General features: G+C 35.5%; 1 protein-coding gene across 2 annotated transcripts in view; it reads left to right on the forward strand.

The window, feature by feature from the left end:
* Positions 1-21,294, forward strand: part of EML5 (EMAP like 5) — a 104,575-nt gene that overhangs the window by 53,317 nt on the left and 29,964 nt on the right. For both annotated transcript variants that reach the window (XM_063333484.1, XM_063333485.1), the window contains exons 14-28: positions 1,785-1,971; positions 3,238-3,343; positions 4,610-4,703; positions 6,203-6,303; positions 8,433-8,635; positions 9,563-9,674; positions 10,693-10,820; positions 12,275-12,416; positions 14,347-14,499; positions 15,303-15,434; positions 16,423-16,511; positions 17,306-17,482; positions 18,416-18,617; positions 19,332-19,458; positions 20,981-20,995. In XM_063333484.1, the coding sequence (XP_063189554.1) occupies positions 1,785-1,971; positions 3,238-3,343; positions 4,610-4,703; positions 6,203-6,303; positions 8,433-8,635; positions 9,563-9,674; positions 10,693-10,820; positions 12,275-12,416; positions 14,347-14,499; positions 15,303-15,434; positions 16,423-16,511; positions 17,306-17,482; positions 18,416-18,617; positions 19,332-19,458; positions 20,981-20,995 (1,968 nt within the window). The remainder of the gene's footprint in view (positions 1-1,784; positions 1,972-3,237; positions 3,344-4,609; positions 4,704-6,202; positions 6,304-8,432; positions 8,636-9,562; positions 9,675-10,692; positions 10,821-12,274; positions 12,417-14,346; positions 14,500-15,302; positions 15,435-16,422; positions 16,512-17,305; positions 17,483-18,415; positions 18,618-19,331; positions 19,459-20,980; positions 20,996-21,294) is intronic.

A 21,294-nucleotide genomic window follows, 5' to 3' on the forward strand; every position in this document is an offset into this window, starting at 1 on the left:
CACTTGTGATCTGCCATAGGTACCATTGCATGTAGCATGGGTAAGCCAACAAAAATACAGCGTGTCCAAACCTGCTCCAGGTGCATGCTGTGGTTTTACTAGTAATTCAAATGTCTAGTATTTGTGAACGTGGATCCATGGTTGAGTACTCATTCATTCACTATTCATTCAGAATAGTATCCATTAAGCTAAAGTTGGTCAACTGCTTTAAAGATTTGTTACTTGACCAGTACACGGTTGCACCATGTGTGCAAGAAAAGCTGTATATAATTTTATGAAAGACTTTTCTATCTGGATAGCATAATTCCTGTGTCATTTAAACCTTTGAAGTGTCTTATACACAGTAATTGTCTTAATGCTACCCATTCATTTTATGTAAGACACTTATTGGTATGCGTACAGATGCATCTTTGTCTTTCTTATGCGATAATTTAAAGAGCTGCATTGCTGCAAAAAGATCCTGCATTTGTTTTCTTCTTAAAAATAATGTAATTCTTTTCTCATGATACATGCTTTTAATTAAGTAAAGAAATTAGTATCTTGAGATGTATACCATAAACATTAGAGATTTCTGTTAGTTTGCAGTTGCTGATGGTGAAAGTTTAGTTATTTTGTTTGCCAAGAATGACTTGCTGATCATCTTCAGGGCTTTTTTTCAACTAGTTCAATTAGAAGTTGGGTGCAAAAATGCTTAAGTAGAGCCTTATGATCCCTAAATAAAGAACATTCGTGGCCAATTCAAACACATTCAAGTGTTATTCCCGTTCTGTAAATTTAACTATCTGTTCAGAGATGTAATCAGATTTTGCCTGCATCTTTGTAAAATAATTAAAAAGCTGATTTAGTGAATATCTGTAAGAACAGAAGGAACAGAAAGAGGTTTGCTGGAGAATTAACAGCATAGACACAGGATGTGTCAGGAGTATATGGAGTATTGTTTATATCGGAAGAAAAGAAGGAATGAATTTCAGTTACGCATTTTTAAATATTATCTCCATTGACTGCCAGGGATAGCGTTATTAAAAACACTAATTTAAAACTTGGTGGTTTGTTTAATGTGTTGTTTTAGGTTTCTGACCCTCTTAAATTACTTGTGGAAGTAGGACCCTAGCCTTTTTGAAAATGCCTCCATTTTTTTTTTAATAGGGTACTGAATGTTAATCCTCCCACCTAGGAGGAAATGTGTATACTGTGATAGCGCGTACAGCCCTCAGTTGGGAATTGGCCTGCTCTTGCCAGTTGCTGTACCAGTACAGAAAGGAGACAGGTTTTCCTTCAAAAAAGAAGGAAGATCTGGAAGAAAATATATGCATTTGTTTTCTGTTAGCAAGTTTCCAGAAACTTTCCGTTCTATGATATCTGTGTTGTCCACATTCTTGTGGAAACTTTAGCTGCCTGATTTTTGAGCAGTAAGAGATAGAAAATGTCTAAAGTATTAGTTTTGTCCATTTCATTTAATTCTGTGTTGCACGCCTCAATTCTCCTATGTGGTTTGGAACAACTACTAGCTATTACTTCCTCTTCTAAACTAGTTGTGGAGAGTTAACTATTAAAGAGCAGTCACTTTCAAACTAATACTAGTAGTACTAATGTCTGAATAGTATATGAAATTAATAAATTGGTGTTTCTTTGGGGAAATATGTTAATAATCTTACAACACCAAAGCAGTAGTTGGTAAGTAACCTGAGTTTTTACATGTGCAAAATGCATCTTGCATAATTCTGTGTCAAAGTTTCTGTATATATGGTTATGACCTTGATGAACAAACTTTTTTCTTTAATCAGTTACAGAGGTTACGACTGTCGAAGCAATTTATTTTACACTCAGACGGGTGAAATTGTATACCATGTTGCAGCAGTGGGAGTGGTGTACAATCGACAGCAGAACACCCAGCGCTTTTATCTAGGTCATGATGATGACATTCTTTGCCTTGCTATTCATCCCTTAAAGGACTATGTGGCAACGGGTCAGGTAGGATGCGCGTTTATCTGCAATAGGAATCTGAAGTTGTTAATACTGAATTTAGGAAAGCGTGGTTTGGAGGAAGGAAGTCTGGTCTACATTTATTCAGGGGAAGGACTGCATTTGTGTTGCAGATGGAATCATGTTAAAAAACTGCAACATAAAGGTTTTTTTCAGTTCTTCAAATTAACTCTGATAAGAGTTGTTAGTTGGTAGTTTTTTTGAACTTCATTTTTTATTTAAGAATAGATTCATATTTTCTATTCAGCATTATGTTGCTGCTTCATGATATCAAGTGGAGGAAATGTGCGATTAAAATATATATTTTTTTTTTTTTTAGTATCTTAGTTGTGAAGTTAGTGCCTGTATTTACGATATTTTAAAATACCTTATGCTATCAACAGAAAGATGCACTCCATTATATACTGTTGTATATATACACATTATATACTGTTGTATGCTACATTACCTGCAGAAATTAGGTAAAGCAGTAATCAAATTCCCCATGCAACACTGGTTCAGATTTTCCTGGTGGTGGACATTACGGAAAGCTTTGCAAACGTCATATATCAAGTTTGTGGCAATACCAGAAATAAATCCTATCTTTCTTGTGTCCTACCCTTGGGCTTAAACACAGGAGAGTGTTCTGGTTTTGCAGCCCTTTTTTGTGTACTGAGGTGCAAAACCTTTGGAATAGCAAATAATCTTGTAAATATTGACTAATAATGTTTGTACGTAGTTGAAAAGAATAATCTATGTTCCATTTCTTACCAAGTTCCAATTACCTGCATTAGTACTGTTCTTGTGGACGTTACTTCACGGGTATCAGTGCAGTAGAATCTGACTTGTAGGCATTTGTAGTGACAACAGAAGTCACCTTGATTTCTCAAACATAGGGTAGCTTATGTACCAGCAATAAAAATAACCTTTTATTTTTAGACAAGGAATGATTGATAGAGAATTGATGGAGTAAATATGCCACAGTGCAATCAATGAAGGGCTTCCCACCCCCCTAGCGCCAAGAGGACTCTAGTTATTGTGATTAATGTGCTCAAGTTCTTCGGAGGGGAGAAAGAGACAGCTGGGGAGTGATACTTGTAAAGCAGGAGAAGGAATAATACTGCTAGCCAGACAGAAGGAATACTAGGAAAATGTTATCACTGTGAATTTTTTCTAATACTTTAAAAAGTATTTGTCAATATTATACTTCTAAACAACCGTGTGAAGTAACTGAGAAATGACAAAAAATATAGTTACAAATATTTATACTTTCAGGTTGGTCGAGATTCCTCAATACACATTTGGGATACAGAAACAATAAAACCACTCTCGGTATTAAAGGGCTATCACCAGTACGGTGTTTGTGCTGTTGATTTTTCAGGTAATAAGTATTTATTTTTTTATTTATATATAATTTTCCTTTTCCGTATAAAAATACAAGCTAACCAGTTCTAATGAACAATTGGGAATTCCTTTACACTGAAGATTTTATCCTAAAAATATTCTCCAGTGATCAATGTCAAATGAGAGAGACTGTCTTAAAGTGATCGTTCGTTAAAAAGAGCTCCTGTGGAGTCTTGCACATCAGGAAATGCAAGAACAGGTTCTGTGCCGTTTAATAGCTGGGCTGATCACTTTGGAATTGATTTTGGTTGTATGAGGCAGGCACACAGATCTGGAGCGTTGTGTCTGCAATACAGCTGTGTAAGCGAATTTTTGAGCAAATTGTTCAGGAGTGCCTTTTTTTTTTTATTATTTGTTTTTGATTATTATTAAATCCTGCAAGCTGATTGGTTAGCACACTGATAAATTCAAAAAGTTAACTTAAGGAGTTCTGAGCAGAAACCGAGCCCCTCTCTCCACCTTATACTAACATAAGAGACTGTCAGTTAAATCTTTTGATATTTTTGCACCCCATACATCGAATTCCTTTACAATGTTGAATTACCTCTTCTCCACTGGCTTCTATTCTTTAATGGTTTGGATTTACTAGATAGGATCTCTAAACTCACACTGAAGATGTCTTGATCACAAAGATGAGTAGTTTGGAGTCTTTGATTCTTACGTTTGTTTTGTTCTCCTTTTTCAAGATGCGAATCTCATTTCACAAATTTTGACATAGATGCACAGCAATTTGGATAACGTCAGAAAATTGTTGATCACAAGTGACCACAAATAACTTTTTTGGAGGTTAATGTGGGATATGTGTCAAGCTTCTCAAAGACTTTGCGCTATTACTAAGTTTAAGGATATTTCATAAACTTCATGGTATTGCTTCAATGCTTTCCTGTTCAGAAGTGAACAGGGATTTTCAGAGTGGACAGAAAATTCTCACAGTGCAATCTGTGATAAAGGTTTTTGTGCAACTATATCAGCAACTAGCTGAACAAAGGATTTCATACAAACACAGAGAATCTAAGTGCAATTTTTAGACTGGGTAACCAAGCCCTAAACTCCATCCAACTGACCACTCAAGTTTAAAAGCAAACAGATCACAGGCATGCCTCTACGTGTCATACAATTATTTACCTGTTTGTACATTCTTCTTATAATAGTTTTGAAGTTATAATATTATTTAATATGGTTTCTTATTATTGCAACATAATGTTATCTATCTACTCTCTTAATCATAAATTTATTTTTCTAGCGGATGGGAAACGATTGGCTTCTGTTGGAATAGATGACAATCACACTGTTGTACTCTGGGACTGGAAGAAAGGAGAAAAGCTTTCAGCAGTAAGGTAGGAATTTAACTTTGCTTTAAAATTTGTATCTGGATTTACTCAAATGACAGTAAGCAAAATACATTCATTAAAGAATAATATAGTTCTCTAATAAATTATCACTTCTATCACTTAAGTGATACAGGCGATAACATTTAGCACAGCCTTAAAACTTTTTTTGGAAGAAAAAACAAAGCTCTGATAGAGTCAACAAGAATTATTATAGTGACAGCTCAACTGGTGAAGAAAGGAGACATAGAAGGCAAAGTTTATTTACATTTATTTGATGTGTTCTGAAATAATTTCTTTAAAACTTAACTCCATGCACTTCTGTTGGCCCTACCAGAGATGGTGATGTACACTCTGCTTTTCAAATCTTTTTTCATCAGACATCACATCTTTCTTGGGATAGTAGTTTGCAGGTGTTTTGTTAAATAGAGTTTTAATCTACAAAATTATTCTCTTATTTAAGATCTTAATTCTCTTAATATTATTTTATTAATATTAATTACATTAATATTAATTTAATAAATATTAAGAGAATTAATATTCTCTTAATTAAGCTCTTATTTCCAATGTTGAGTAATGTTTGTGAAACCTTTGACTTTGCTGTTTCTAAGCATCTGTTGCTTTAGATAGAAATTTTTTTCAGCTTTTCTTTTTTTTTTTAAATCCCCCTACTCTGTGAACCTACCAGTCTTACTTAATTCTTGATTACAAATCTTCTTGAATGAAGATTACAGTGTAAGTTTGGAAAGAAACTGGTTCATGCTTTTTGCTACTAGCCCATTTAGTGATTTGAAAATGACAGAAGGTAAAAGATTGTTGTCACTCTTGAACAGAGAACAAAAATTAGGGAATAGAAGCTCTTCTGTATTTTAAAGAAAAAAAAATCTACTAGTAAGCATTTCTTTCCTTGCACAGATAGCAAACATAGTTGAAAGCTGTTTTTCACATTCTAGGACTGAAGCAAAGCATTGGCTTTATAGAAGCACAGGAAGAAATCTAACACACATAAGAGGTTTTAGTGTTTTTAGGAAGAACTGAAATTTCCATTTAAAATTGATATAACAGCATATGTTTTATTCTAACAAGAAAAATAAATTAAAAGATGGATGAGAATGGAAATTTATTTTCAAAATGAGAGACTTTTAAATAAGATGTACTACTTTACACCTCTAAGTTTCATTATGAGCTGTCAGAGATCTAAATGCTGTGTGTCTAAACTTAATGCAAATATATATTCTTTTTCAAAGAAAATGCCACCTAGTGGATTTCCGAAGTAACATAATTACTCACCTGCTTTGAAAACTGAAGGGTAATCAAAATAGAATAGGACTCAGTATGTTTGTTCTTTGGCTTTCTTCCTCTTCATAATAAATTCCTGTTAATGATTTGGAAATAAATGTTAGCAAGATAGAAAAGGTATACATTAGCAAAAAAACCCTCAAACCAAAACCTATTTAAAAATATGAATAGTTATATTTTTATTTAAAATATTTTCCTTTGCATTTCAGGGGAAGCAAAGATAAGATTTTTGTTGTTAAGATTAATCCTTACATGCCTGATAAATTGATTACGGTTGGAATTAAACACATGAAGTTCTGGCGTAGGGCAGGTAAGGAAACTTTTCAGAATTACAGCATTTTCGGTTACTTGAAATAGAAATATTGCATCTCTTATAGTATGTCTCATGCATTAAAGGCAATTTTTTTCTCTTTATACGTCTCTAAGTTAGGTTTGCCCTAGTAGAAATAATGTTAATTGGCATTACGGCAGTCGTGGGAAGTCTTTTTAAGATCAGTTTGCCATGGAGCTAGAGCTACACAAGTAGAAAGGACCCTGGATTTCCTACTGTCTGTTTTTTATATCTACTAATAACGTAGCACATCTGAAAATGTTACAGAGCTGCTCTAAAATCATAGAACAGTTTTTGGAAGAAGGACCTTTAGAACATACATGTTATAAAGAGGCACAAATATAAATAAATTTAACGTTATAAAAATCCACAAAGTACTTGAAGAGGACACATGTGCCAGTTGAGACCTGTTTGTTTAGATAGAACTTGACAATTAAAAACCAAGATAAAGAAGCTTGCTTTATCTGCTTGAAAAATTTTGAAGAGTGAAAAATCCATTCCCTGATATTAGTGTGAACTTCATTGTTTCAAACCTCAAAATGAGGTTTTTGAAAGACATATGTGCTACAGAGGACTAGCTAATCTGCTAAGAATGTTCTAACTATTCATGCAGAATTTATGTACATCAAGTCACATGAGTCCCTGATAAAGATTAATTGTGGAGAGATAAGTCTGTGATGAAAAAAAATTACACTAGTTTTCTCAGTTCTGGCTCCAGCAGAAATTAATCAAGATTGCCTGAGAGCAAGCTGTTGAAGTCTCTATAAATTATTAATTTTAACAATGGTGCTTGCTATCTATAGAAAGAACAAAGTGTGTCAGGATACTTACTGAGAGAATTACTATAAATTCTTTAGAAAGAAATCCTAACTCTGATAAAAGCCTGGAGATGGCGATTTTGAATAAAGAAATGAAATTGTTTAAAATGCCTCTTTTTCTCCTCTGGTACTGCTCAGTCAATCAAATTTCTCTAACGCTGCAGCCCACCTGTGCAAAACTGCAACGGCACACAGGCAAGGCAGTCACCGGGAAACAGACTTAACAGTGGTAGTGTATGTAGAGTATCAGTGCACCTTAACAAACGCCAAGTCTCTGAAATATGCACTAGTGCAGGTGCACTTGATGTGAGAAGAGACACCAAAGTATATGCTTCGGAATAAATTTTCATCGGTGGCAAGTGATGGCAGAGAGGTTCAGAGATCCTGCCTCTGTAAGTAGGAGAATGGTATTAAGCGTCAGATCCTGAGGGACTTCCGTGTTATACCCCATGAAGTCTCTCTGAGGATTGTGAGCATATAAATCTCACTTTCTAGCCAGAAGTTGCTTTGTGCTACACCTGTCAAATGATTTTAGAGACAGTATTTTAAAGAATTTTAAAATTTATGTAGCTGTAACATTTATATTATCCAGAGGCCAGTATAGCATACCTCTAAAATAAAATCAGAAATCCTCTCACTGAAAACATAGAATCATAGGGTGGTTGAGTTGGAAGGGGCCTTAAAGATAATCTAGCCAACCCCCCTGCGATGGGCAGGGACACCTCCCACCAGACCAGGTTACTCAAAGCCCCATCCAATCTGGCCATTCTACTAAATAAATGTAGTGCAGCATAATCTGCTTATCTCACTAAGAAAAGCGTATCACTGAAATACTTCCTCCTACCCATCTTAATCATGTGACTGATAAGTGTGACTACAAACTTCCTAGCACAATGATTTTGTTAGTGTTATTGTGAAAGGGATGGGATGTCAAGTTTTAAACTTTTTTTTTTTCTTTCAGTTTAATTTCATTAGAAATTTCTGTGTACTGTGTGGTGGATGCTAAGTTTTTTGTTTAGATGTGGGTTTATAAATGCACTTTCTCTTTGTATGTCTATGTGGGTATATGTACCTATTCAAATCCAGATTTAAGTAATAAGTTAACGGTAAGGGTTTTTTTATGTCTTGAAAGATGCCAAATAGTACAAAAATTTTATTTTCTGACAACTCTTCTCAGGCTCAGTTTCTTGGGGAGAACGAGAAGAAAAGACTTGTTGCTTGTAAGGCTGTATAGTATATGGAAAATAATTTTAAGCAAAGATCTGATGACTTGTTTTTGGTTTGAACCAGGCGGAGGACTAATTGGGAGAAAGGGCTGCATTGGTGCGTTGGGAAGAACTGATACAATGATGTGTGCAGTATATGGCTGGACGGAAGAGATGGCGTTTTCTGGAACTTCCACAGGGGATGTGTGTATTTGGAGAGATGTGTTTCTCATAAAAACTGTCAAAGCACATGATGGTCCTGTGTTCAGCATGCACGCATTGGAAAAAGTAAATAAACTGCTCATTGTTTTTTTGATGTCTGGACAAAAAAAGTGTATGAAGTTAGGCCTTTCCTAAACTCAAGAATCCATTGGCTTTATTTCCATTACAGAAAAGCCTTGTGAGGTCTACATCCAAAATAGTGTTTTATGCAAGTCTCTAATTCTTGTTACGTAACGCAATGTTTTTGAAATCTTTGTGGTCCAGTAACATCTTATTCAGTAATTTTCATGACCTCTTACGAAAGAAATAATAGTAACTTTATGATAAGTAGAAGTACTTTTTGATTTAAGCATCCATGAGTATGATGGAATATGTGAGCTTGTGAGAGAGGAGGATCATACTCTTACTATTTTGTGCAGTGATTACTGTCTACTAGTAGAAGCATTCAATCTGTAGCTCACTAAGTACTCTCTCCTGATTCTCAACTTCTTTTGACTCCAGAAAGCCTTTAAGCATGTGCTTAAATGTGAGTGGGTGTTCCAGTTAGATTAGTTGTATGTTTGAACTTATGTATGTGTTTGTGTTTTGCTAGGTTAGACCAAGTTACTCCACCTCCTAATACTTGAGTTTCAGTATAGTCTATATAGTACATATATACTGTATATAGCCAAAGGGATATTGAGCCTAAATATCAAGAAAAACATTTCAGTACGTCAATTAAGTTATTTTTCTGGTATGGTAGAAGCTTATTGGTTAGACCTTTAAAATCCAGCCTATGTACATGGACTCTACAGAAGTGTGCTGCCTTCGTCAGGAGAATTCATTTTGTTGCTCCTGATCTTTTCATCTCTAACATCTGTAGTTCTGTGCATTACGGTGTTGTATAGAATCCATTTTCAATATTGACAGAAATCACTGAAAAATTAAGGAAAGGTAATAACTGATTATAACTTGCGATTATTTTTTTTTATTTTGTTTTTTTCCCTCCCTCAGGGATTTGTCACTGGAGGAAAGGATGGGGTAGTAGCTCTCTGGGATGATACCTTTGAACGTTGTCTCAAAACGTATGCCATCAAAAGGGCTGCTTTGGCCCCTGGGTCTAAAGGTAACGCAGACTTTATCCTGGTTTTTATTCTATTTAAAGTATTTTCTTTAGAACACTCTTTCTGTGGAATTGCTTTCCCCAATAGGAGGAAATACACATTTGACCCAATGAATACTAAAAATTTTTTTTAAAGTTTTATTGGTTCTAAATAAGTAATTTTTATGTTGGGAGGGGAATGGTATGTTGTAGTGTCTGTTTGCACATTTGGTGGGTGCATATCTTATTATCTGCCTGAATTGATTGATTTAACCTTGAGTCTCTTACCACCCAGGTGATTTTTATTTTTTTTTTTTAAGTGGTAACCAAAAAGCCTATTATATTTCTAATCATGAAGTATCTTGTCTGATCTTTTTTGTTTTCGAGGAGGAGTGGAATTCAGAATTGTGGTTAGTTTTGTATGCTGTTAGTACGTTTTATGACTTAATTTTCTGTAAATCCATATGTCTCTTGAAATTATGTAAGAACATTTTAGTTCCTGTTATTCCTATTTCTTCCATTTATTCTTGATCTTAGTGCTGATTTACTGTTTTCCCTGTTTGATGTTCTGGATAGCCTCCCACCCCTGCCTTAAAATTACATCTGCTGTATTCTAATGTATGTAGTTTGATTTTCAAAAATCATGTATGAAAACACCCAGTAACTAAAACATTCTAATACAGAGTATCTCATTGTCATACCTGTTTAATAAAAGCTAGATTTGAAGGTACCGTAAATTCTAGCAGTATAGTAGTATAGTTGGTGCTTTACATGCACTTTTTTTTTCACTAAGATTGCCAGTGGGTCTTACATTTACATTATCATTCTTACATTTACTCTGTTGAGAAGAAAGGTTAGTGTCAGTTGGGTAATTGCTAAATACTCCCAAATGAGTTCAAACATGTGAGTTCTTCCATGCAGGAATATGTTTTTACTTGTTTACTACTGAGTATCTTTTTCTACAGTAAGAATGGAATGTGCGTATGTGTGAAAGATCCTCTTTAAGGCATACTTGAGAATATTCTGTTTTCTAATGTTCTAGGTCTCCTCTTAGAAGATAATCCTTCTATACGTGCCATATCTTTAGGACATGGTCATATTTTAGTGGGCACAAAGAACGGTGAAATATTGGAGGTGGATAAAAGTGGACCAATAACTCTGCTGGTTCAGGTACATCCTAAATATCAGTCAAATATTCCGTACCACAAACACTGTTTTATTTTCCAAGTAAAGACTGTTGTGAAATAACAAGTATTTTAATTTTGAGTAAAGTTAGTGAGTTACTATCAGTTCATAGATTTTTAAGGCTAGACTAGACCATTATGACTCTTTAATGAGCCAAACAGATCGCAGAATTTTATGGACTAATTTGTTCAACAAGTTCATCCTTTAAAGCAGACCAAGATCATATTTCTGTTTAAAAAAAAAAAAAAAAAAGGTAAAAAAGTGTGTAACAGTGGATCGTCCACCAAATTCCTTATTACCTTTTTTCTAAGTACTAATTACTCTTCCTATTTTTAAAAGTTATCTCCTTGAGGTTTACTTTTAGGTCTGCTTCGTGATTATGTAAAAAACATTTTGGTTACCAAACAGACTGCATTTCTTAAGCCCGACTACAAAACAAATTTTTTTACATCGTATCATCATGTGATTTTCGTTCATACTTAAATAAAAATCTGTGGAACTTCAATTCGCACCTCTGAGTGGCCAGTGCAATATGTAAAGAAATAGATTTTTTTTTTTAAAAAATCTGTTAGAACCTAAGGTAAATAAAAAAAATAATAATCTAGATCATAGAATCAGAGAATAGTTTGGGTTGGAAGGGACCCTTAAAGGTCATCTGCTCCAACCCCCCTGCAGTCAGCAGGGACATCTTCAACTAGATCAGGTTGCTCAGAGCCCCGTCCAACCTGACCTTGAATGTTTCCAGGAATGGGGCATCTACCACCTCTTTGAGCAACCTCTGCCAGCGTTTCACCACCCTTATTGTAAAATATTTCTTCCTTATATCTAGTCTAAATCGTCCCTCTTTTAGTTTAAAACCTTTACTCCATGTCCTATCTCAACAGCCCTGCTAAAAAGTTTGTCCCCATCTTCTTCTTCCCTTTAACTACTGAAAAGCTGCAATAAGGTCTCCCCAGAGCCTTCTCTTCTCCAGGCTGAACAACCCCAACTTTCTCAGCCTGTCTTCATAGGAAAGGTGCTCCAGCCCTTTGATCATTTTTGTGGCCTGAGGTTCACATGGGCCCACTTCTCAAAGTTGTCCAGGTCCCTCTGGATGGCATCCCAACCCTCAGGTGTGTCAACTGCTTCACACAGCTTGGTGTCATCAGCAAACTTGCTGAGGGTGCACTCGATCCCACTGTCCATGTCATTGACATAGATGTGTGTGAGGATTATTTCTCAGGGAAAAATTTTCTCTACTGATAATTACTATAATTTGCACTTTTACTTGTATGTAGCAGGGTGAGGTTTTTTCAGGTGTTCTGTGTTTCTATTGAGATACTTCTTTTTCATCCTCTAATGATATGCATGTTCTCTCTCTATTTCTAAACTTCCTTAAATGTATTATTTCATATGTCAGTTTAAAATACAAAGTCATCTGATTCATTGTGTTTTTTCAGGGTCACATGGAGGGGGAAGTTTGGGGTCTAGCTACTCATCCTCATTTGCCTATTTGTGCCACTGTAAGTGATGACAAAACCTTAAGAATATGGGATTTATCTCCTAGCCATTGTATGTTAGCTGTTCGCAAATTGAAGAAGGGTAAGATGCTTAGTATGAAAAAATATTTAACTGAATTCAGTTGACATTTACTAGCATTATGAATCTTTCAAAAGCAAGACTGAATAAATTCCTTTCGTTCCTCAAATTATTTCATCGATGCTATGTTCATGAGTTATGTAGCCCTTAAGCTAATGAATCTGTAAGAAAGATTTCTTCGTAATACTGTTCTTGAATGTTACAATTGCAAATAATTTAAAGTCAGTGAAATTACAATAAAGGTTGAGCCAATTACATAATTCTGCCATATTGCTTATAGTATTGCAAGCTTTTTTTGAACAGTGGAGGACTTTGAATCTAGAAATTTTTGGAAGAATCTGGAATGTCGAGGAAAGAGAACAGTCATAAAATTCTTACTCATTGTATACTGTAACTGAATTCTATTTTGACAGTTGGAAAATCTGTTGTAAGTGACGTCACGTAAGGAGACTTTTTTTAGGATTAGACCAGGCTGGCCTTAACAAGCTTTTAATGGTATATATGCTTTGCTAGACAAGGGAATACAATAGGCTTTATCTGTTTGACATTCAGTAAAGCATTTTGATCCAAACCTTATAGGAAGCTTAGTTGAAGATGATTTGGATTAATAAAGTAAATGTAAGAAGAGTCATGAGCTGGCACAAGCAGAGATTAAACAAGAAAGTTTCAAGTTTGTGGTCTGCTCAAGTCTTGAAGCTGATATTTCTTAATAGCTTTAAGAGTAGTTTTGGCAGAAGAGTAAGGATTGCTTAATTTCCTGATGAGACACGCTTTGAGATGCTTTGGCGGTCTTAAAAAGTACCTGTGTACTGTACAGAAGGAGCTGGATACTTCTGCAGATTGCACTAATGTAAATGAGATAATAGTTGGTAATTAAAAAAGGCAAGACTCAGTGACTGTAAGAAAAATGCCTTTGTAGCTGAGGAGTAACTGAGGAGCAGAAGGCTCAGGATGTTCTAGTGGATGGCAGGATGACAATTACCTGTGATAGTGAGGTATTTTTCCCAGGACATAATGAGGTATGCATATAATTTACAAGAGGCTAATCAGAGAATTTTTTGGTATAAACTTCTCATCTGTGTTCAGCTGAATGAAATTAAACTGAAAGTTGAGTATGGAGAGGGAGAAGCTACAGGGTAATGAATGAGAAGCTTTGTGGTGGAGTCAGCTAAATAAAGGACTACTGTCTACAAGTTAATCATCCCTAATAGTAGGGAAAAATATTTATGCTAATGGAACATTCTGGCATGGAAACAAATCTATATAAGCTGACCATAGATAAAGTTTGATTGGAAATTAAACTGTTTTTTCAAATGAAACTTGACATGTTTATTAGAAGGATTATATGACATAGTGACAGTGATAGCAAATGACTGGATTCTGTGAATCCAGAATCACAGAATCTTCATGGTTGGAAAGGACCCTTAAGGTCATCGAGTCCAACCAAACAACCTACAATCTCTGCCACTAGAGCATGCCCTGAAGTGCCACATCTAGTCGTTTCTTAAACACCTCTAGGGATGGTGACTCAACCACCTCCCTGGGCAGGCTGTTCCAGAAGGTCTTTTCCTGCTGTGTTCTCCCTACCAGAGCAAATGGTAACCAACAACTGGCACCAGATACTAAGATGGAGAGCAAATTAAAAATATATAGACAATAGCGATTTATTTGTGTTACTAATGTAGAACATATGTCAATTAATATGCAAATAAATGTAATCTTAAGATTCTGGGATTGCGTACTCGTCGATTTGTTAATAGCTTCGGTGTGCTACTACAGATGTAGAGCTTGGAAATTATCTTGGTAGCATCTAAAAAATTTCATTGGACTATATACTCTAAGAATAGCTTTCCTTTACTACTGGAAAAGTACATCTAGAAGAGGGATTATGCACTATAAATGCACCTGAATGCCATTTCTGTATTCCTCATAGGAGGTAGATGTTGCTGCTTTTCACCTGATGGAAAAGCATTAGCTGTTGGTCTCAACGATGGAAGCTTTTTGATAGTTAATGCAGATACCCTGGAGGATCTAGTCTCTTTCCAGCACAGGAAAGATGTTATTTCAGAGATCCGATTTTCTCCTGGTAAGTGATTTAAAATTAAGATTTTTATATCAAGGTTGTTCAAGCAAGCTTCATAACCTTTAAAAGATAAAAGAAGTAGAGATTTCTAGTACTCTTTTACATGTAACAAATAAGCCGTCAAGACTAATATTAACATTTTGAAAAATATTGGGTGTGAAGTCTTATGTTGCTCATTTAAGGCTGAGATTATTGGAATAGGTTTGCTCATAGTAACCTCCTGAATGCAACAGTCAAATCATGAACATCCAGCAGGCTCCTGAGGGTTCCACTTTATGAGCTGCATAAGCTTGGCTCCTCTGAGGTTACTGTTAGCTAATGAGAACGAGAATGCTTGAAACTGGTGTGTCAGAAAGTTCTGGTGTCTTCTTTTTTTCTTCTTTTTCCCCCTACAGTGCTAAGCACTCCCAGTGAGGCTAGTTTTTTTTAGACAGTACAGCTCTTAGGAGCTCAAGTGTATTTCAGTGAAAATACTTTGAGATTTCGATGCAAATTACTGATACCCGTTCTCAAGCAACATTACTTTCTGGTTACCTAAGCCTTAGTGCTCTCCAAGTGGGATAAATGTTTAAAATTTCATGAGATAGGTTTTTATTGTTTGAAGATGTAATGATGTCATGGTTGTATATTTCATACTGATTTTGACTGTGATACGAACATTAGCCTGTTGAGGACTATATAAATTAGCAAGCTCGTTTCAAAGAAATCTGAGTTGCATATGGCTGAGTTCCAGAACATACTTTTATTTAATATACAGAGCACTACAATTTTTGAAAATGTCTTGTGTTTCTACTGATGTGCTTTAGGAGCTGGAAAGTACTTAGCTGTGGCATCCTGTGACAACTTTGTAGATATTTACAATGTAATGAGCAGTAAACGAGTAGGAATCTGCAAGGGAGCCTCCAGCTATATCACGCACATGGACTGGGACATAAGAGGTAAGTAGCAATCGTTCTAAAAATCTGCTGGAAGATTGATTACATTACGAACTAAATACAGTACATCCACAGTATGAATTTATGGCATCACTGACAGATTTGCTTCTTTGGTTTTTGAGTATGCTCACAGCATCTGAATAAATATAAAAACATGATTTTTACTAGTGTTTATATTTTTAGAATTTGTGCAATTTGAAGTAAAATAGAGTGGTTTGGGTTTTTTTAACATCTTCTGTGTTTATTGTTTGACTTGTACTTCTTGAAAAATGTACTGCATGATGCAGTTGCATCTGTAGCTCAGGAATATATATATCTGTGTTGTCAAAAATAGCAGAAAGACTGGATTTCCTGTCTTCCTGGGTCTTAATACGTGACTAACTTCAACACTAACTTTAGTCCTGTTTCATACAAAACCAAGGCAGTGCAGTTGTGCAGTCTCTTAGTTTCCTGCTCTTATTCTTCTACATGATCACTTTTGAAACTGTCCAATTTAAGAGTGTTATACGTTAGCTTCATCTGAGAATTTTGAAAACAGGAAGAGGACGGAAACATTAATGAGAATTTTCCTCAGAAAAGAAGCAGTATAAAGGCAAGCAGAAGCCAGCTGCTTGGAAGCAGTCATTGGCTGGGCAGCATATTTACTTCTCAGTCCCAAGTGCACACGCATACTGGTCCGCTGGTTGTCACAAACAAGCTCTGAAGTAGATGCAGCACGTTTTGTCTACCATCTGATGGGAAGACCTTAAACAGGAGAGAAAAGTAATGCATTATTGCAGTTTTCAAAGAGAGGAGGAAGGATTGTGAATTTAAGGGGTTGAAGGATTCAGAAGCCCATACTTCCAGCTCCGCTGTTTATGTATGCAGCTTTTTCCATTGGAAACAAATAGTTTGTGTAATGCTGTTAGCAACAAAAGTTTCAAAATAACTTTTTTTTTTAAATGGAATCTTCTATTTAATGTTAATATACAATATGTAATATGTTTTATAGGGAAGCTCTTGCAAGTCAACACTGGTGCTAAAGAGCAGTTGTTTTTTGAAGCTCCTCGTGGGAAAAAACAGACAATTCCTAGCTTAGAGGTAAGGAAATAGACTGCCTTCTTAACTTGATGGCAAATTAGATTTATTGATGCAACTGTCTATACTGCATAAGAGGGAATGATGTATAAAACCGTGATTTTAATTGGTCTGTTGAAAAAGCTTCTTTTCAGGTATTTGCTATCCTTTATCCTTTTTTTGCAGCGTATTTCATTAGGTGATGTAGTCAGAATGATAAAATACATAGGGGATATCACATTTGTCTCTTCTGTTAAGAAATGGATATTTGGCTGACTTAGGTACTCATGAAGATCTCACCGGACTTCTGTATGCCTCTTTTGATACCTGAACACCTTTGGAAACCGATTGTAGATTACTTAGCCCTAAACCTGCTGTGGAAGACGTCATGAATGTCTTTACATAACAATGCAATATAGTATACATAATATACATAGGCAAGTGTAGTATATTGTAGATATTGATTTGTTTTCTCAGACATAGAGCATAGTCATAGGGCAGAGAGTGATAATGGATAATTTTCAAATAATATTTTCTATAAGACTGAAAGGCAGTCTTGAAAAATGTAATTTCTTTTCCCTAACCTGGAAGGGCAGGTAAGGTAAAAAATTTTTAAATACTTCTAGAGGCATTGAAACTGGAAGTTAACAGAGTTAAAATTAAGGATCTCAAATAAAATCCTGAAGAGTCAGAAAGTAAGTGGTTAATCTTTTAGATATGTCGTATTTTTCAGTGCAAGGACTTTTTCTTGAAATCGGGTATGGAAGAAAATTGCCTGGGAAGAAGCGTGCTCTGTCTCAAACAAGTTGTTTTTATAGGTAGAAAAGATTGGCTGGGCATCATGGACAAGTGTTTTGGGCTCTTGCTGTGAAGGAATCTGGCCAATAATTGGTGAAGTCACAGATGTAACTGCTTCATGCCTCACTAGTGACAGTAAAGTATTAGCCACAGGAGATGATTTTGGATTTGTGAAACTGTTTCGATACCCTGCTAAAGTAAGTAATTTTCAGCGGTTCGTGGAGATGATGAATAAAACTGCCTTTTCAAAACTGTAAAAACTCATCACTCAGAGCAAAATGGTGCTTTTATACTTTTGAGCTTATGATCAAAGAAAGCATTCAACATTGCACTGGGATTTGCAATGCATTAAACTTTCAGCCAGTAAGAATGACCATTCCGGGTTAGACTGAAGAGCCACCTCATGTCAGTTCTATCACTGACAGTGGCAAATGCATAGGAAAAAACTAAGCATGGGAATGGAACAGGCACCGTCTAATAATATCTTAGGCATTAATGTCCTCAGTGTGGTTTTTATCAGTGTCATTTTTAGCCCCTTAAACTATTGTTTTGGAAGACAATGATCATTTCTTCCTCACCTTCGTTTCACTCCACTCATGATTTTAGAGACCTTCATTCTGTCCAACCTCAGTCATTTTTCTCTAAGATTAAGAGTTTTAATACTGTTTAAACATGCATCATTAGAAAAGCCATTCTGGAAACACATTATATTTTTACTGCTCTTCTAGAACCTTTCTAGTTGCCCGTTATTTATCCGTAAATATGTCTTCCATATTTTGCCATGCCAGGGTTGGTAACAATGCACGAGTCTTGACTCCAAATACTCTATGTGCATTTTATTCTTAATCTGCTAGACTATTTTCTCTCTTAGGAAAAATGATCCAGTGTTTATTGCTGGAATCTGTTTATAAACAAATTCTTGTATGCTTGGTATGGAAATATGGTTAACGTTTTATGAAGTTGCTATAGGAGAAGAACTTGGCAAATCATGTGATACATACAAATGCAAAACAGCTGAAGCATAAACTGTAAAGAAGTTAAGAACATTTGGTTGTGCACTGGCAGCTCATTTCAGTTTTATCTAGCAGACTGGTTAAATTTGATTTGTGTCTTTTCTTCTCCCTTTTTAGGGAAAGTTTGGAAAATTTAAGAGGTATGTTGCTCACAGTACCCATGTAACAAATGTCCGTTGGACCTACGATGACAGTTTGTTGGTCACTGTTGGAGGAGCAGACACCTCTTTAATGCTGTGGACTTATGAGATGGAAGGACATCGGGATAGCAGGCAGTGTGACAGTGAAGAGTCTGATCTAGATTCTGAAGAAGATGGAGGTCAGTGATAATTTATAAAACTAGCTGGATTATGCTATCTCAAGGAGACTTGATTATTGGAAAACTGCTGATCTAGAAATAATCAAGTTTTACATATGATTGTTTTCATCTTAAATATCGAAGAAAAGATGAGGGGTAATGGGTACAAGTTACTCCAGGGGAGATTCCATTTGGACACAAGAGGAAAATTTTTCACAATAAGAACAATCAGCCATTGGAATAATGTCCCCAGGGAAGTGGTGGATCCCCTCATCATTGGACACTTTTAAGATTCAGTTGGACAGGCGGCTGGGCCATCTTGTCTAGACTGTGCTTTGGCCAAGAAAGGTTGGACCAGATGATCCTTGAGGTCCCTTCCAACCTGAATTCTGTGAATTTAGCAGCAGGTGTCATGTAGTAAAGTCCTTTGTTAGTGACCCTGAGTTAAGGCCCAACAAAGCAGAAATGGGGTAGCTCTGAATGTCTCTTGAATCTTTTTTTAATCATTTTTTCCACAAAGATACTGTAGAGAACCTTTATCTTAGAATGTCTTTTATTAACAATGTTCATGATTCCCAGCTACTTTCTTTCTGTTGCGTGTTTATGTTACTAATAATACAAGGTATAATTGTTCTTGTAGTCCAGTACATTGTTGAAACCTGCACAAATTATGATTTAATTTGTTTTTTCTGGTATCTTATTTTGTTTTGATACTGTGCACTCTCATTTTGTTAGGTTATGACAGTGATGTGACAAGGGAAAATGAAATTAATTATACCATCAAAGCCTTATCAACAAACATTAGACCAATGTTTGGAATTAAGCCTCATCTGCAACAAAAGGAGCCAACCTTAGATGAAAGGTAATTGCTAAATTAAAATTCTAGTCAAGAAAGGAATCTGAAAATATGATTAATAGTAAAATGTAACTATATTGGAATATATATACAACTAAAAAGGATATGTATAAAATGAGTGGAATTATTTCTTTGGAGAAAAAACAACCAAACACCAACTTAAGAAAAGTCTTGCCTAAGGACTAGGTTGTACTTTTTTAGAGAGCACAGAGGACTACAAATGATGTAGGTATACTATTATGTTTGGGGAGTTTTTTGAAATAATTGTGTTATTTGCTGGTGTTTGATATGTTCGTTTTGAAACTTAAATACCAAGTGGTATCTAGTGATGGCATTATAGGCATGAACCTGTACAATTGTTTTATTGAAAGACAGCTCTCAATTTTTTTTTATTTTTTTTTTTGCCAACAAACTAATCTGACTAATTGAGCTGTAATTGCTTCTCGCATTGTTTCTGTCTGCAGATAACTTCTGCCTTTCTTTGAAAAATTCTGTCCACAGTGGTTCTGCAGTTTCTATTAGTGAGTCTTGGAAAATGAAGTTGATTGCTTTGCAGTGTTAGCTGTATAGCTTGGTTTGCTATCGTGTGCTTTAGAAGAGGAGGGGCTGGGGAGCAGAGTAGAATAAGACCAGCAGGTAATGTAGTTGTGAAATAAGAAAAAGAGTTTATGACCACTAGAACATAATCTGTTGTCAAATCTGCAGCTGAGCACAGGACCATGAAAGTTATTTGTTGTCAGCAAAATAGATGTGGACAGTGTATGTGAGGGAAAAGGAGAGAGGTATTCCTAACGCCATACGGTGGCAGCTGAGCGACGCTAGTGTTACAGAGGGAAGTGAGGAGAACACAACATGGTATGATTAGGTGTAAGGTTATAGAGGAGTAGCAGATTGGAAGCTTCCTGCAGGAATGTGAGGAGCACACGCCTCTTTCCACAGTGAAGCCGACAGATCTGTGATGCCCTTGTTGAGAAACGCAGCCTGACATTTGTGGGAGTTTTTTTGTCATCTTTTGTTTTTAAGTTGTGCTGCTGAAGCAGAGAATGGATGCCTGCGTATAAAGCTGTGGCTCCCTGTCTTGCATTTAAAATGAGAAATGGTCTTTCTGTTTATTAATTAAACATATTTGATGTGGAAATCAAAAAGAAATGTCCACGGTATCAACATTTTTGATTTATATTTACTCTTGTTAATGAAAGCTGTGATTAAAGATTTTTTGTTTTGTTTTTTAAATGAAATTACAGACTTCTTGTATTTCACTCAATAATTGTTTCTGGAAACTAGATTCTAATTCAGAATGCATAAAAGTTAATGAAAGAATTCCATTGCCTGCATTGTTTAAAAGTTGGGGCCCTAAAACTTCAAAGAAAAGTTTCTGTGAAGAATAAAACAAGAATAAAGTTACTATAATGCATTTTAACTTCTGTCCTAGTTAATATTGTGTAAAATTGGTAAATGTTTTAGTAAGTCTGCTTTCAGAGATACTAATTTTTATTTTATTTTTATTTCCCTTTGGCTTCCTATGAAGGCAGGGGGTAGTGAGGTAAGTTCATTTACACAAAGTCCAGGATCAAACGCATTTTAATAACTTAAGCTGCTTGGGAAAGTAGTTATGCTTTGAAATAGAAGTGAAGACTTTAACTCTTTGCTATTAAATAGTAGCTTGTTAATGGGTAGAAAAGGGATAAGGGACAATGAATAAGCCCAGTTCTCAGTCTGAGTAAACGTGAGTGGGTGCTAAATACCGTATATGGGAGGTTATCAAATCGCATCCTCTTTTCTTAATACTGTGGAGTGGCTAAGGAATGGCTTGATTTAAGTAGCTATAGTCAGAGAGCTTGC

Source organism: Chroicocephalus ridibundus, chromosome 4, assembly GCF_963924245.1.
Source record: "Chroicocephalus ridibundus chromosome 4, bChrRid1.1, whole genome shotgun sequence".
Taxonomy (NCBI): domain Eukaryota; kingdom Metazoa; phylum Chordata; class Aves; order Charadriiformes; family Laridae; genus Chroicocephalus; species Chroicocephalus ridibundus.